Genomic DNA, 16,395 nt, shown 5'->3' with positions numbered 1-16,395 from the left:
CTAGGGTGTATCTGCCTCCCCACCCGGCCAGGTAATATCTGGCCAGCCGGGCGGTACTTTTACCCTTAGTCGTTAATTTAAACGGTGCCTGCGTTTCACTCCAAGTGAGCAGCAGCCATTGTTTGCCCTTTTGGATGAAAGAGGAAGCACAAAAAGGTAGCTCGCAACCTTCCTTCCATGCAGGTCATGGGATGCCTCGTGGATGCCTGGGCAAAAACCGTAGCATATTTCTACTCGAGGTCTGCATAGGTAGGCTTCCCGTGGGTCTCGTTGGCCCGCTGCCTCTATGGCGTGATCATTTCTCAAGTCAGCGGGTGCGAGGAAATTCTCCAAGGAAATGCAGCCTTTCATTATTTTATTATTATTTTTTAAAAAGAAAATTGCTCTTACTGGAAACGCCGCATGCAAAATCGCCCCCCCCCCTTGCGGGGAACAAGAATGTATCCGAATCATAATTTACATGCGACTTTCTTCTTCTTTTCTTCCCCCCCCGCCCCCTCCCGGGGCGTGTGGGTTTAATCGCTGGCTTTTCCTTTTCCTATGTAAGCACGGCTCTCTCCGAAGGCGAAGAAAAGAGGAAGCCGGGAACTTTAAGGGCGGCGAAAGAGTTAAGTTATTCAAGATGACATCACTGCGATTTGCATAGAATCGGGGTATAACTGGTCACGCAGGGGGAGCGCCCTTTTATACGACGGTCCAGAGCAGCTGCTGCAAAGAGCGGAATTGTACCTGAAGAGAGCGCATCACTGGTGAGGCTCTGGTCTTTCATTATTTCTTTCCCGGTGGTGGGGGTTATTTGAGGGGTATCTCAGCACCCCTTTTTCCGTCCGCATGTTGCCGTAGGCTTGGATTTTCGAGGCAGTTGAGATTTTGATCTCCGCTTTGTTGAACGCACACACACCCAGGGCTTCTTCCTGAATGCACCAGGCGGCGGCTTAAATGCGTGGAGAAACAAACTTTATCGTTACTATTATTATTTTGCTATCATTTTGAGCGAGGAGGTTCTGCCCACCCCCCACCCCTGGACCCTGATGTTTGCCGGAGGGGAAGAGAATGGCACGCTGGACAGATCAAGGCACCTTGGTTCGGTTTCCTTGCCTGCTTGCTGCGCTTTCCTTGGAGAGGCGCGTTTTTGCGCGTGTGCGCGCTTCGAAACCTCAAGCCAGGGGGACTTGGGGCGTGATCGGAAAGGTGGAGAGGGGAAGATGCGGGCGGGGAGGGGGAGGCATCCTCGGACTACCGGCTGCTGCCGCCCCCCCGCATGTTGAGCGACAAAAGAGAGCAGCTCTTTGTTTTCCCGGCGAGCAGCCGGCGCTGTGGATCTGGCGGTCCCGGGAAGGAGAAAGCGAGGGGGCGAGAGAGAGGGAGAGGAAGGGCGGTGGTTGGGGCTGCAGCTGCAGCGCGAGCTCTTTGTGCCGAGGGAAGAATGCAGGGCTCCCTCCAAATGTGCTGGGCAGACCAGACACTAAGATGGAAGAAAGTGATTAGCATAGTCTCGCTCGCTTCGCTTGGTGGCATTGTGTGCATACACGCAGGCGCTTTTTTCACCATCCTCATCCTTTGCTTGCTTTATTCTCAGTGCGGTTTTCTCTGCTGTTCTTTCCACATGCAATAAGGCTAGTGGGGAGATCTTAAATGGAGCATATGCATTACCACCACCACTAAAACAATGAGTATTGTTTTTTTCTTTTAAACGAATTAATTGATTTTCACCTGGAACAAATTCTGTTTTTCAAACTTTATTTTAAAGCCTTTTGATTATCTCCACCCCCACCCTGCTCACGCGCTGTTTCATCTGAGGCTGAGTCCCCAGTGGTGCAATTTTAATTTTTTTAGGTAAAATGAGCTCATATGAATATAAGTATATAGAGACCTGCCTTTTAAAGTAAGGGGGTTAGTAGTGTTGCACTGAATCAGGAAGGAGGAGCTGAGATGGTTGGAGTGAATTCAAGCGGTTTTGAAAAGGGGTGGGGTTGGGGGGAGAGGAAGGAAGGGTGGTGCAATCTCTAACCATCTCTTTCCCCTCTTTTGTGTGTGTGCTTGTGCGTGCGTGCAGATCAATCGGCAGATATGTCTGACAAACCAGATATGGCTGAAATCGAGAAATTCGACAAGTCTAAGTTGAAGAAGACGGAAACGCAAGAGAAAAACCCACTGCCTTCAAAAGAAAGTAAGTGGATCTTGGGAAATGAGAAGAGGGCGTGGGCCGCTGGAGACAAAGAGAAGGCAGGGCTGAGCCAGGCTCCTTCAGCTATCCTCCTCCTCCTCTCTTGCTGGATGGGGTTTCAGTGCCTTACAGGATGCTGTGCAATTTATGTACAAATGGAAGCATTAAATACAGTACACAAAGATATTTTATGAAAATAAGGGGACTTTTAAGCACAGTATGCATTAAATGCAATATATTGAAAGAATTTTTTAAAAATAGATTTATTCAACAGTGTTTAATTTTGAAGAATTTTAAATGAATGGGGTTTTTTAAAACAATATTGTGATTCCTATTTAACTGCATTTCAAATGCATAATCCTTTTTTCTTTTTCTCCTTTTCCCCTTTTGCAGCAATTGAACAGGAGAAGCAAGCGGGTGAATCGTAATGAAACCGGCCCTTCCAAATTATGCACTGTACATTCCACAAGCATTGCCTTCTTATTTTACTTCTTTTAGCTGTTTTAACTTTGTAAGATGCAAAGAGGTTGGATAAAGTTTGAATGACTGTACTGCCCCTTTCACATCCAAAAAAAATTTAAAGAATAGAGAGAACTACTGATGCTGTGAACGAAGGCGCTGCCCTTTCCATCTGCCTGTCCAGCTTGGTCCTGGTGGCACGAAAGAGCTTGCATGTGTCTCGAAAGAAGATCCTGGGAAGGGACTACAGTAATCTAGTAACACCCGAATATACGCAAAGCTGTACCAAGGTCCCGCAAGCTGTAAAATGCAGTTAACCGAGTGCCATTTTTTTTTTTGTTCAAATGATTTTAATTATTGGAATGCACAATTTTTTTAATATGCAAAAATAAAATGTTTTAAAATCTGGATTATACTGATCTGGTATATATTTTTTTGAGAATTGTTATCAAAGGAAGAATAAGTGCCTATACCAACATGAGATTATATGACTTTATAGACTCATGCATAAACATTTTTTCTCCCTCCAGCTTTTGTCTGCCAAGAGCAGTCTGCATATTAGGATTCAACATTCATTGGGCAATCTGCAAAAATAACTTAAAATATCAAATTTATTTCTAAGAGGTCTATGCAGGAACTATACAACCTATATATTGAGCTTTTAAAAGACATATATTTTAAAGTTTTGTTATAAAAGGCATTGGACTACCAAATTATATGGACAGTGTTTTGGCAATATATTTATTGCAACAGTTTCCCCTTTCAACATTTTTAAAAAATCCATGTTCAGCAAAACCTGGCAGTTTTGGATGCCTGTGCATGGAGGTTGTCTTTAGTGCATCACAGCAGCCTCCAGCTGGGGAATGATTTGAAGACTTCTTTTCACCTTGCCATGTCATTGCTGCTGCTTTGGGTGGCAGGCTGCTGCAGTCAGTGTTAATTCCTTAAGGTGGCAACTTTCAAACTTGCTACATTTGGGGGTCTCCTGAGAGGAAGTCCTGGGTGTTGCAGATGTGTGGTTCACGCCAGGTGGGTGTTGCTCAGCTGCATCTTGCTGTCCTGTACAAATTGATGAGGGTGCTCTAAAACACTGGTCTTCCAACTGGTGATCCAAGGTAGGTCACAACAGCAGCATCGCCACCATGCAAATATATGGCAAAATATTTAAGAAATGGGGCCCCAAGTGCATGTTTCAGACCCATGTCCCGAGTCCAACAAGGTTGAAGATGCCTGTCATAGAATACCCCTTAACAATGTTGTGCATTGCAGAGGAGGAAAATGAGCAAGCCTCCTTTTTAGATAAGGTGACTATTGATATCCAAGGTTCCTAGAAAACCATTTCCATAGCACCAATATTTTGGTCTTAAATTCCATACTCCCATTTATTCTAGGAATGGGGAACAAGCTTTCCAGACTCCCACCATCCCCATCACCTCCCATGCTTACTGAATTTGATGTCCAGCAACAGTTAGGACCACAGGTTTGCCACTCCTGCACTGAGCAGTGCTTAGTATGTTGAGTGGGGGGCTCCAACCTCCTTAGTGGCTGTGCTTTTCTTTGTTCTGTTCATAACCTCATTTAAATTCCACTCTTCCATGCATCTTAGGGCAGTTGTACATATGGTTTTCAGCCATACTAGGAAGAAGCAATAGACCCGTTTTTTCTCTGGAACATGCATGTGTGTGCGCACACAGTTTCATAGTCAATTAAAATACCGCTATTCATGAAAACTTGACAATGGCTATTGTATTCAAGTGAAACCAGGCTCTATTGACTGCATATTGGAACTGCTGAGAGCTCCATTTTGTGCAATGTGTACCAGATTAAGTTACCTGAAATCCTCTTCAACAAAAGATGCTCACTACCAGTAATGTACAGTTTTAAGATCATGCAAATATGATCTTGCCTTTCCAAGTTGGATGTATTTTAAGCAACTGATTGTTCATTAATCTTTCAACAATATCAATGGGTTCCCTCCATTCTCAAAAAGGTAAAACATTTAAGCCACCCCACCTAAAGCCTGGTGGCTTATGTTTATTCCTTAATTTGTCTCTTCCTCTTTCGGGGTTTGGTTCAGTTTGAAAGTAATCTTGTTAAGCTTCTACTGCTGAGTGAAGCAGGAGGATAACATGGGGAGGTGGACGTTTAAGATGTGGGACTTGTAATTACAGACACACTCACTTGCTCCTGGATGTACCAGTTGCTTAACAGCCCAGACCTGCAACAGAGCTAGGTGCACCTAGAACCATTCAAATCAATGGGCTTAAGTATGCCTAATTCTGCCTAACATTGCTCTGAAATGATGTCAAAATGAATTCTCTTGGCAAATCCATGGAGACATAACATTACGCATATTAGCCAAGTTCTACCCAAGAACTGTGACATTCACAAGGGAGCTTTACAGTTGTTTTTCCTCACAGAGCAAGCCCCTTTGTGCACAGTAAATGCTTTTTTATTTGGAGGGGGGTTTCAAGTGGCAATTTATGATATGAGATGGAGTTGGGGAGAGCTGTTCAAAGACAAAAACAAAATGCAAAATTTCAATGGGCCAAGACCATTTGCCTTTGCCTCAAGGCGTATGATATGTTGCTGTCTTACGGAGAAGTAAGTATTAAGTGAAATCACTGGAACATTGTTTCTGAGTAAATACAGGATTGGCCTGTTTACATCTCTCAGGATCCACAGCGTTGAACTAGAGTTCTAAGAGAGACAACTCCTAATAAAGAGCATTAGAAAGAATGAAAAATGAAAGCGATCAACAAATAGGCTGCTAGCAAGCCCTGCTTGCATCCTCTTGAACTGTGGACAAGCCACAGGAAATTGTTCTGCTGAGACTCTTAAAATACCAATTGAGAGACACCACCCTGCTAGCGATCTTAATCAGAAAGCAACAGGATGCAGAGCGTGATGACTAAAACCCAAAGTGTGGAGGCAACACAGCATATGCTCAACTGAAAAGCACTGAAGCTGTGTATGAGGCTGTGGCAGGTTGGCACTAAGTGAGGTCGTGCCCTCCTAACCCAAGCAGCACATTAAGCAATAGTATCTTTTCACAATGTGCACTGGGAGTTTGCAAGTAGGGTATTGGGCTCTTTACTTGGTTCCCTATGTGACAGGGCGGGGGAGGGTATTTTAAAATCCAGTTTTGGCCCAAAGGCAGTGCTGTGTTTAGGGTGTGAGGCAGTATAAATGCCAGCTTTCATTCATGACATCATGAACTTGACTTACAAGCAATGATATGACTTAGTGTGTGAAGTGCACCACTTTTTACACACACATGCATACACGTTCCCACCATCTTGGAATATAGTCTAGTTTGAGTGGCACTGACTGACCAAGGTTACCCAAAGGAGAAGCTTGAAGCAGCCTGCCCTGCTCATACCTTCATACCCAACACACAATTCACACGCATAGTGGCCCTCAGCATATACTGAGGTATACAAGTGACGATATTTTTGGGGAATGGAAATGGGAAAGAGTGCTTTATAGAATGAAGACCTTGTGGTTGCATGTTTGTTACAAGACTCATTGAAATTAGTGAATCTTAGCCATTGTCGGTGGGTCTACTCTGAGTAAAACTTGGTTGGATACCACCTGATATATTCATAAATGGCTAGCTACAGTGCCATAACATGGACTTTGAGCTGTATGTACAGGCCTCACGTTCATTTCTCTTAGCTATGCATCAATGTAACCTCTTTAAACAATGTCTGGGCAAGCTGCCTTCTGGCCACCCAAATGGATTTAAAAGCAGTGTTCTCAGCGCCACATTTGGATGGTGCAGCAACAAGCAAGAGCAACTTTGTGAATGAGGGACATTGCTTTGATTGGTCTGTTTATTGGCCTGGACTATTCATATTTCTGAAACTTTTACACAGATTTATCATTCCCATTTGGAGATGGACCAGCTGTATGGGACATGGTTTTCCAATGGCTTTAGATTTTTTGTGTATGTGTGTGTGTTCCTACATTTGAATTTATCATCTATCTGCTATGTTGCACGGGGAGGAAATATCTTCAGCAAGGTACTCAGAATGAAAGGCACCATTTCCTTAGTTGCATATAAATAGAGAACATTTCTAATGGAGCATATGGCAAGGTATCTCCCTCCCATGCTCCCAACTAGCCCAATCTCAGCGCAGGTAGATAAGGTTTTTATTATGCCCAAGATACATCTTCATATCTACCAGAAAAGTAGCTCTCCTTTTTGGCTTGATATGAAATGTTGGCTACTGGGAGTACTCGTGATCGCCAAAGAAAGAAGAAATGTTAGCTGTGGTTTTTACACTTATGCAGCGCTGCTGATTTCTGCATGCATCCTGCAAACATATTGTATGAAACAAACTCCTGCCATTTCAGTCATTAATTCTCTTGCCAGAATGATTCAAATGCACTTCCCCTTACTTAATGCATTTTGACTTCAAAATTATTATTATTCTGCAAAGAGGAATGTGTGGCATAATGCAACTTCCTTAGAAACCCTTACTTCCTTAGCAACTGTGCAGATATGAAAAGCAAAGGTGAGTTTTTGTCTACGTTAGTTGATTGCTATTACGCTGCCTCAAACAGACAAATAATTTCTAGGGAGCTAAAGAATGGGGAGAGATGTGCTAGGTCAAGCAATCCATTATAATGAATGCATATCATCCTAGCAGTGCTAAACTAAACCAAAAACAAATTTGTTTTAGCCATTCATGGCCAAGGATGAGAATCCTTTTGCACACAGATCTCTCTGGCTAAGATCCTTACAAATGGATACTTTGATGCTTAGAGACAGATAACAGAATCTCAATCTGCTCTGAGATGCATTTCCAGGTTTAGCCCTCCATTATGATGTGAGTAAACATCCTAGATTGGTCATTTGCATGACAGTGATATTGCTCACCACTCATAAAAGGGCATAATACCCTTTGTAGATCTATTCTGCCAATCCACATAGAATTGCAGAGTTGGAAGGAACACTGAGGATCATCTAGTACAACCCCCTGAAATGCAGGAATTTGCAGTTATCCCATACGGGGATCGAATCTGCAACCTTTGCGTTATCAGCACCATGTTCTACCCAGCTGAGTTCAACTGTTTCATCATTTGTGAAAAGAACAGCAACAAATATTTCTGTAGTATCTATATTGTATTGGGTGCCATACAAGTGGAAACTCGATGCATCCATGGAGAGCAGGGGTAGACAACATGGTGCCCTCCAGATGTTTTAGACTACTGTTTCCATCAGCCACAGCTTGCATGACCATTGGTCAGGCATTATGGGAGTTTAGATCCAAAAGATCTGGAGGGCACCATGTTGGCTACCCTTGCTGTAGGGGGCTACACCTGCTCCATGTGTGCAATGTTTGTACAGTGTACAAAACACACCCGCAGGACTAGAGACTATTCTGCTGCTTATAAACTGGTTCTGCTTGTGAAATGACACCTATTGTCAACCATGTGTCTGTTCTTTAATCCTTATAATTTGTGACAAGCAAAACAAAAACGTCAGTTCTGTTTTCCTTTCTAATGAAGGAAGGAGTCACATTTTATCAAAGACTTGCTATAAATAAAATTTTACTCAACGGCTAAACCCAAATAAATTACCCCCTCCTCACCAGCCCACAGAGCAAATTCTTGTTGAGTATCAGAAATGTCCTTGAGCATATGGGATCTGTGTTGACATTGGAGAAATGTTTACTTTTGTTTCCGTCCCAAAATGGGATTCTTGCGGAGTTGGCTAAATAACACAAAAATGAAATGTAAATATTTCTCTAGCTAAAAGCAGCATGCTTTGGGTGCTCTTTGTGGGAACAGGTCAGATTATAAACTGTTCTTGGGGAATCAGCCTTGGTTGCCAAAGCTTTCATAAGAACTGCTAGAATGTGATGTACTGAAAGTGAATTGCATTTACTCGGCTATTGAAAAAAGGCACTTTTCTCCCAACCCGAAGCAGATGGCAGATGTGTAACCTGTACAATACTTCAAAACCACCCTTATATATACAAAGTTATTGTTGTTAAAGTCTCTAGAAGGTGTGGGGTTTTCTCATTATGGGAACTGAAGAAACCTGCTGCTTTCTCATTTTGTGTTCACAACCAGCAATGCAAACCTAGGACCGATTCCTATGACTAATTAGCCAGTGAGAATATTTGTGGCAATGTTTTCACTTCCTTCCTTCTTCCTTCTTTCTTTTTGCTTCACCAAGCACACACTTTACAACCCACTGCCTGGTGCATCTTTGGCACAATCATTGGGCCACTGAAAAACTTGTACTTCTGACAGAGCAATCACACAATCATCTGATTGGGTGCAAGGTGGCTATGTGTAACATTGTGGCTCCTTCTCTGTAGCATTCTGGTTGATTGTGAAGATCAACTTGCAAACTCTCTTGCATGCCACCACAAACTACACTGAACACCATCCAGAAAATGTCAGTCTTGACCAAGTCCAATACAAATCAACAGCGATGTTGGCTTGCCACAATGAAGCTACTCGTGCCATTACTTTCCAGGCAGTTTAGGGCTCTTTCATATGCTACAAGTAGCAAATCTACGAGGCAACATTCCAAATCTTGTGGCTACGTGGAAAGGTAGGCTAATGCATGAGATTATGGTTTGGTCTGCAACAGCCAACTGTTGTCACTTCACTATAGCAGGAAGTGGGAGAAGGAAATGTGAAGCACTTTGCATCTTCTTGGGGATTGCTGAAGATGACAACAGAGGGATTTTTTTAGTGCTATGTGGAGAGAATTCACAAAGGAATATAACCCCTTCTTGGGAGGGGGGTTACCCAAAGCTATTTGGAGATAGTAGGATAAAGACACACAAAAAGCAATATGATTTCCCCAAATGCATATGAAGGTCGTGGCTAGAGAATGTAACTTTCAAAAGGATTAGCTATCTCTGCAGATCATAAGCCCATGGGAAGCCACTTTCAATAATAAAGGTAAAGGTAAAGGGACCCCTGACCATTAGGTCCAGTCGTGGCCGACTCTGGGGTTGTGGCGCTCATCTCACTTTATTGGCCGAGGGAGCCTGCGTACAGCTTCCGGGTCATGTGGCCAGCATGACTAAGCCACTTCTGGCGAACCAGAGCAGCGCTCGGAAATGCCATTTACCTTCCCGCCAGAGCGGTTCCTATTTATCTACTTGCACTTTTTGATGTGCTTTTGAACTGCTAGGTTGGCAGGAGCAGGGACCGAGCAACAGGAGCTCACCCCGTTGCAGGGATTCGAACCGCCAACCTTCTGATCGGCAAGTCCTAGGCTCTGTGGTTTAACCCACAGTGCCACCCGCATCCCACTTTCAATAATAGCCAGCAGTTATTCCATATACACCAATCTTTTAAGAACAAGGCTTATATGATTAAAACCATTTACAAAACTAGACCCCCCCCCCAAAAAAAACACTTCAGAATCATTCTTTCCCTCCTCTCCTTTTGGTCAAGGTGTCTTTGCAATGCATGTGTAACATGATAGCAACCGCACAACAAAAGCTTTGCACTGCAACAGTTTCAGACCACATCCTGGAGCTTGACCAAGATGCTGAATTTGGCTGCACTCAGAACTTTAAACATTCACCTTCTGTACTTCTTTGTACTAAGGTTGGACATCCTTTTGAAGGAGGCTGCTGCATGTTGTTTCATTTACACAGAGTAACGTGATTTTAATATGGGAATGACTAAGAAGGTGAGCTTTGTGCCAGTAAATCCTGACTTCAAACCTCAGCCATGAAACCATTTAAGTGACCTTCTGCAAGCCACTGTCTCTTAACCTTCATCCCCTCCATGGAGTTTCTTTCTCTGGTTGCTACTGTTAAATATGATTATGCCATTTCTGACCTTTTCTGTTGTTTCTTTTAGATTACTTTTAGTGCAGTTTTGTCTGTAATTTTTATTAGCCATCTTAATTGTTTGAAAGAAAGTGGTATAGATCAAACAAACAAACAAACAATTAATACTGACCTACACTGAATGTTAAAAAGGCAATTCCACCTGTTCTTGAGTGTGAACATGTTCATGAGTGTGCAATCTATTTTCATCAGGGCATTTTTGTCAGAAGTCCAGCAACATCTGCAGGGCACCTCATTGACTACCCTTGGTTTATATGTCTCTGTGTGTTTCAGAGAAAGAACTCAGATTTGCCGGTGTGTGTGTGTGTGTGTGTGTGTGTGTGTGTGTGTGTGCAGGCCCAGTCCACTATGTGGAATGTTGTGCTTTCCCATGTTGGATGAACAAAAACACTCACCATCTGCCATTGCATTCTGTCAAAACCAATGTGACCTCTGAGTGCTTATGCTGAAGATCAAAATGCTAGCCTGACAGGTTGCAACTGCAATAGTTGAAACATCTACCCATCTTTTAAAAGAGGTGAAGTGTCTCTCTGTGTTGCAAATTTCACAAAAACTGCTACACACCCACACCTTATACAGTACGGGACAGACTTTGCAGACATTTTGAAGTAGATTCAGAAACAGTTTTCAGAGGCTGAACAGTATGGATCTTCTCTGTTTTTCTGTCAGTTTACAAAAAAGCAAGCTGGACCATTCCCTGCTTGCTCACTTGCACAAGCATTTCTGAGGCAGTTATTTCCAGTCAGAACAACGCCCATTTGCATCCTTGTAAAAATTGCACTGTCTTTCCTTTCTGTTTCATACAGAACAACACCATAAAATTAAGGAAGTAAACTGGCTGTGTAGTTCAGCCATTACCTGTTCTGAAATTGTGTCTACAAGGCTGTAGAAAACCTGTGCATTATCTGGAGTGCTGGGGTAATGTACTCCTCAAGGCCAACCCCTCTATCAAGCTTCTTTATTTATATTCACCATAAATAACTCAAATAATGTCCCTTGACAGGCTGAAGCTTTCTGCAAGTCACCAGACAGATCTTTTTGCAGGAAGCACCCAGATATGCATTGCCCAGCAGTTTTTCATAGCAACTGAGTGGGAACTAGGAAGTGAAGCATATTCCCCGTATGCCCTGGTATAACACCTGCAGCAGAATATGTTCCCCAGGGTGGGATGAGGGAGGCCCTTTTGAGGGCTGCTGAATATGTGATCATACTGATCCCTATCATTTTTCTGAAAGGGCAGGGACAATACACAATCAGCAAAGTCGCTAGCCTACAGTGCACACTGTATTTACAACACAATAAGGCATAGGAAGCTACTTTATACTGAGTAAGGCCATTGATACAGCTACCTCAGTATATGCTGCACTGATTGGCAGCATCTGTCTAGGATTTCTGACAGAGGGCATTCCTAGCCCCTTACCTGGAGGTGTTTGGGGCTGAACCTGGGACCTTCTGCATTCAAAGCAGATGTGCTTGCCCCTGAGCTATGGCTCTCCCCAGGATCCTGGGATGCCAGTATGCAGAAATCTCACTTGACAAGAGAAAGGGAACATTCCTGCCTATTAGTAGGGCTGGGCCTTGCTAATGGCTACTACTTAATGGATACTAGTCTTGTTGGCTTCCAGGATCAGAGGCACTACGCATCTGAATTCCAGTGCCAGGGGATCATGAGTGTTTTTGCACTCATGTCCTGGCTTTGAAACTGTGCATGGGTGCAAAAGATCAGAACCCTGGACTTAATAAGCCTTTAGTTTAATCCAGCATATCTTTTTATGTTCAGATAAGTGTAAATTGGGGCGGGGGGGGGAGGGAGAGACAGCAAATCCTCATACAAAAGATCAAATCATTTATCTACATTTTGATACAATTAAAGTATGTGCTCCAACTCATGACTGATGAAAGCAGCTGATCCTGGCCAGGGTTCAAGACAGAGTCATCGCCTTTATAAGAGTGTGTTTCTTTTCAATCCCTGTCCAGAGAAAAAAGTTTTCCATTTGCCCTGGGGGTAAAAGCGACCAATCTGCTGTTACTGGGGACTTCTTAAGATCACAGTTTAACCGTACAGTTTTTCTCTCACTTCCTTATGAGATGGGAAGTGCAATGAAGCTTTTCTAAGGTCATCTTTTTACTCAGTAGGCAGCTTTGTATCTGAGAGCACAGAGGTTTTAAGGGGTTCATATTACAAGAAATTGTCCTCTTCCTAAACTTTGGCTGCTCCCTCAAACTCTGGCCCATTTCTCACATCACAGTAAGACAAATTATATAACCTTGGTGCCAAGGCTTATTCTTTGGCTACATCTCGTGGTTACTGGTGAGGGAACATAACCATGGGCCCAGGTTCGGAAGACATGCAGAGCAGAAAGGAGCAAAGCAGCTGCAGGTGCGGGCTCCTTACCTGCATGTTCAAGTGGTCATGGTAAGCTATAGTTTGGCATACTGTGACTTGTGAACCAGTTCTGTATGGTACATCAGTGATCCTATGCACTGCGAAGTGTGAGTTATCAACCAAAAGCTGGCAATGTCATATAACCCCCTCATGAACTGATCAGGATTAATGTTCAATGAGAAGGCAATGCCGTATAATGTCCACACATTTTTTTTTAAATACATCAGCATGAATGCTCAATAAACAACCAGTCTGGAAAGTCCCCAATGCTGTCTGGGTTGAGGCCCATCTGTTTTGATGCACAGTGGACAACAAATCTGGTATATTTTTAGACAGAAGGAAGTAACTATTTTGTGCCTTCCTAAGGGTCAAATATACGGCAGGCTTGTTGCCTTACAACTGCATTCTTGTGTGGTGTGTGTGTGTGTGTGTGTGTGTGTGTGCGTGTTTGCATATACACATGAACACACACATATTCAGCTGTGCTCTGGCCTACTCCCATTCAAAGTTTAAGCAACTTCTTACCCAATGTAAACCTCTCCTTTTTGGGCTGGCATTCAAGAGTCTTGGTTAAGCAGCTGTGGAAGAACATGGAAATCGACATGTTATTATTGTGTGTGTCCTGTTTTATTTGTAATCCCTGCAGCCAACTTGTTTCAAGAGAGGTGGGGGCGGCTAGAATTTAAATAAACAAGAGGAGAGTAATGCAATGATGTGCCTTTTTAAAAAAAATGCTTATTGAACAGCCTGCTCTATGTTCTGCTCAAAATGTTGGGGACTGATGTCTACACATTACAAATGTCCAGATGGGGAGCCATGTTAGTTTCTAGCAGCAAAAACAACAAAGGGTATTGAGGCACCTTAAAGACATAAAAAAAGAGAATAATGTGATTATGGTGTAAGCTTGTATGGACTTTGTCGGAGTCATGAAGTGAAATTTCAGGGAAGCAGGAGCAGAGCAACTGATGTGGATCTTATCTTTGCATTGTAGGCTAGTGTCATGGACTGGTTGGATGCAGAGGAATGGTGGGAGGAACCAGCTGGGGAACCCCCAAGAGAAGAAGGTGATTGGTAGTGAGATGATGATGAGTGTTCAGAGGGAGAAGAAGGAGCAGATTGGGAGGAGGAGCTGTCAGAAGCTGAAGAGGTAACAGGGCATAGTGAGCAGCGGGAGTCTGGCAAAGAGAAGTCCAGAATTAGAGGCAGAAGCTGCAGTAGGAGAGGAGGGAAGCCAAGAGGCAGAGATGAACTCAGCTGATGAAGAGGCACAGATGTCTCCCCCTCCTGCTGTGAGAAGCTCCCATCCCTCCTCATCTTCCAGAACCAGGAGAGGCATGAAAAGGGTAGAGGAGAAGTTAGCTTCATGCAGGCACAGTCTCAGATTGCTTGGGATAAACTGTTGAGAGGAGGGGACTTAGACAGCTGAGGGGATGTGTCATTAGGCCTGCCACTCCTGTGCAGATATTTACTAATAATGCCAACTTGCTCAGTGTGATTTATTGCTGGCTTGGTCCTGTCAGCTAGCTTCTTCAGACGATCACACCCCTCTCTATCCTTCATCCAGACAAGAAAGCGGTGCTATTAGAGTTCAAGGACATGTTCCAGCCAGGCCAAAACACTCAGGGCATAAAGCAGGGCCAGTGAAGGTTGTGGCTTGTAGAGACAGTGAGGACAGTTCTGAGGGCAAGATAGGGAGGCCTAGAGGACTGCACTGAGGCTAAGATTCCCCATTCCTGCATTACAGTAACACATACTCCCTCTCCACCTGGATTTACAGGGCTCAATGTATCCAAACATTCTTGGTCAATCAGATGTTCACAAATCCAAGGTCAACATGAGCAACTGGCTTTCTTGGACAGCTGCAGGGACTCACTGCTGATGCCAGCCCACCTTATTTATTGATTTAGTCTATCTTCTGACCAGTGCCAGACAGATACCCTTTTTCAATTCCCCACAGTGCTCCTGACCAAGCATTGTGCTGAGGTATTGTGGTAAAGGCAAAAGGGGGCTAAGCCTAGCGACCTAGCACTGCTCAGAGAGCTGCCACCACAGCCAGGAAAGCCTGCCAAAGCCCCCAGACAGAGGAGGGAGCCCACCAGAGGTCCCTCTGCCCAGATCCAGGCCTGCATGAAGTATATATGGGCCTTTTTTCAGTGAGTTTGGAGAAGCAGAAAACCCAGTTCCAGATCCTGAGGAATTGAGGTGTAAATGCAAGGATCATGACCATGCTAGGGCTGCTGCCTTTGGCAGCAATAATATTCCCAGTGTTGTTATGTTGGGGGGGGGGGGGGACAAAACCCAGCAATGAGTTATCAGGTGGTTTTGCATGTGCTGTTCTCTCAGCAAAACACTTCATTCCTCCCACATCAACTTCTTTCCAGATAAACAAGCTAAGAAGACAGAAGCTGATCCAGCTGAAAAGACTAGTCAGGTTTAAAAATCAAAACAAAACAAAAATACAGCCGGTGAAATTTTAAATCAGGACTGGGGTTGGGGAGAGGGAGCAAAGGTGTTATAATGAAAGGAGCATTGAAGGATACATCTCCAAGATTAGGCCTGGCAAAATGGGAAGGAATTAACCCCAGCACAATGGGGTTACCATTTTCATCCATGGCCAGTCTTTTCCTCACATTTCCACTCGAAACCACCACCACCCTGTACTCTTCAGATAAAGGGCGGTATACAGATTTAATAAAACAACAACAACAACAACAACATACTTTGGAGCTAGAGACGGCTATTTCTCTTTCTAGTGCTTGCCCTTCCTAATAGTACTGCCACATATATATATACTCAGCAGTAAATCCCACTAATTTCTCAGGCAGGTGTGTAGAGGGTTGCAACCTAAGTGTGCACAAACAGAGCAGGAGAGCTTCAACAGCACCTTTGGCTTTATGTGTGGGAAAATGCCCTTAGGAGGCAATCCTATACATGCTTACCTGGGAGTAGGCTCAACTGAATTCAGTAGGATTTCCTTCTGAGGACACATGCATAGGATTGCCCTGTTATCATCTTTTTGGATCAAGAACAGTGGTTTTGCTTCCTTGCGCAGTGAATGTGCTTATTTCTGGAGGCAAAGGACATTCAGTGAGATTATTTACAGTGCAAGCCGTAACCACTGGCAACTTGTTCATGTTATAACTCCCGCCCACATCTCTGCAGATCAACACTGAGCGCTGAATCATTTCAGTTTTCCTTGTGTTACGCACAGAAGAGAAATGCGAATACAACGAGTCCTGTGGTACTTCAGAGCAGGGGTAGGATATTTCAGGCACAGAGGCCAAATCTGGACCTCTGGGCTTCCCTCTCTGGCCCTCGGCACACTTTCAAGGCTAGTCCACCTCCTCGGGTCAACCTTGCATTTGCAGCCCAGTTCCATGTGATCCTTTTGCCTAGCGGGAATATATCATTGAACTGTGATCATGCATCCTGCTTGCATGGATGTGTATGTAAACATGATTTTAGAATGTAGCGAACTGTATAAAAGTAAGACTCAGAGAGTTGCATCTACTGTCGCACCCACTTTTGCCCTTGCTCTTGCTCGTCAT

General features: G+C 43.8%; 1 protein-coding gene and 1 long non-coding RNA gene across 3 annotated transcripts; one reads left to right on the top strand and one right to left on the bottom strand.

Moving 5' to 3' along the window:
- The first annotated feature begins 588 nt into the window (after positions 1-588).
- TMSB4X (thymosin beta 4 X-linked) lies at positions 589-3,036 on the top strand. 2 transcript variants are annotated; one of them, XM_081002853.1, is made up of 3 exons: positions 589-749; positions 2,057-2,170; positions 2,561-3,036. In XM_081002853.1, exons 2-3 carry the CDS (start codon positions 2,071-2,073, stop codon positions 2,593-2,595), a joined length of 135 nt encoding a protein of 44 aa, XP_080858979.1. In that variant the 5' UTR covers positions 589-749; positions 2,057-2,070; the 3' UTR covers positions 2,596-3,036. The 2 variants fall into 2 exon arrangements, with proteins under 2 accessions (XP_080858979.1, XP_080858980.1); XM_081002854.1 differs by having other exon boundaries at positions 657-760.
- On the bottom strand, positions 2,849-15,905 carry LOC308475693. Its single transcript, XR_013985368.1, has 3 exons — positions 15,787-15,905; positions 13,373-13,425; positions 2,849-4,261 (listed from the first exon to the last, which is right to left on the bottom strand). It is a non-coding gene; the product is annotated as an uncharacterized lncRNA (long non-coding RNA).
- Positions 15,906-16,395: the final 490 nt, after the last annotated feature.

This window comes from Podarcis pityusensis (assembly GCF_964106645.2).
Source record: "Podarcis pityusensis genome assembly, chromosome: 4".
NCBI lineage: Eukaryota > Metazoa > Chordata > Lepidosauria > Squamata > Lacertidae > Podarcis > Podarcis pityusensis.
Note: the sequence above shows the minus strand (reverse complement) of the source record. Positions and strands in the feature narration are given on the sequence as shown.

Excerpts from the sequence above, each read along its gene's own strand:
- TMSB4X (XM_081002853.1), top strand. The coding sequence starts at position 2,071 with ATGTCTGACAAACCAGATATGGCTGAAATCGAGAAATTCGACAAGTCT. Across the intron at positions 2,171-2,560 it reads CCCACTGCCTTCAAAAGAAA|CAATTGAACAGGAGAAGCAA; the intron begins GTAAGTGGATCT and ends CCCCTTTTGCAG.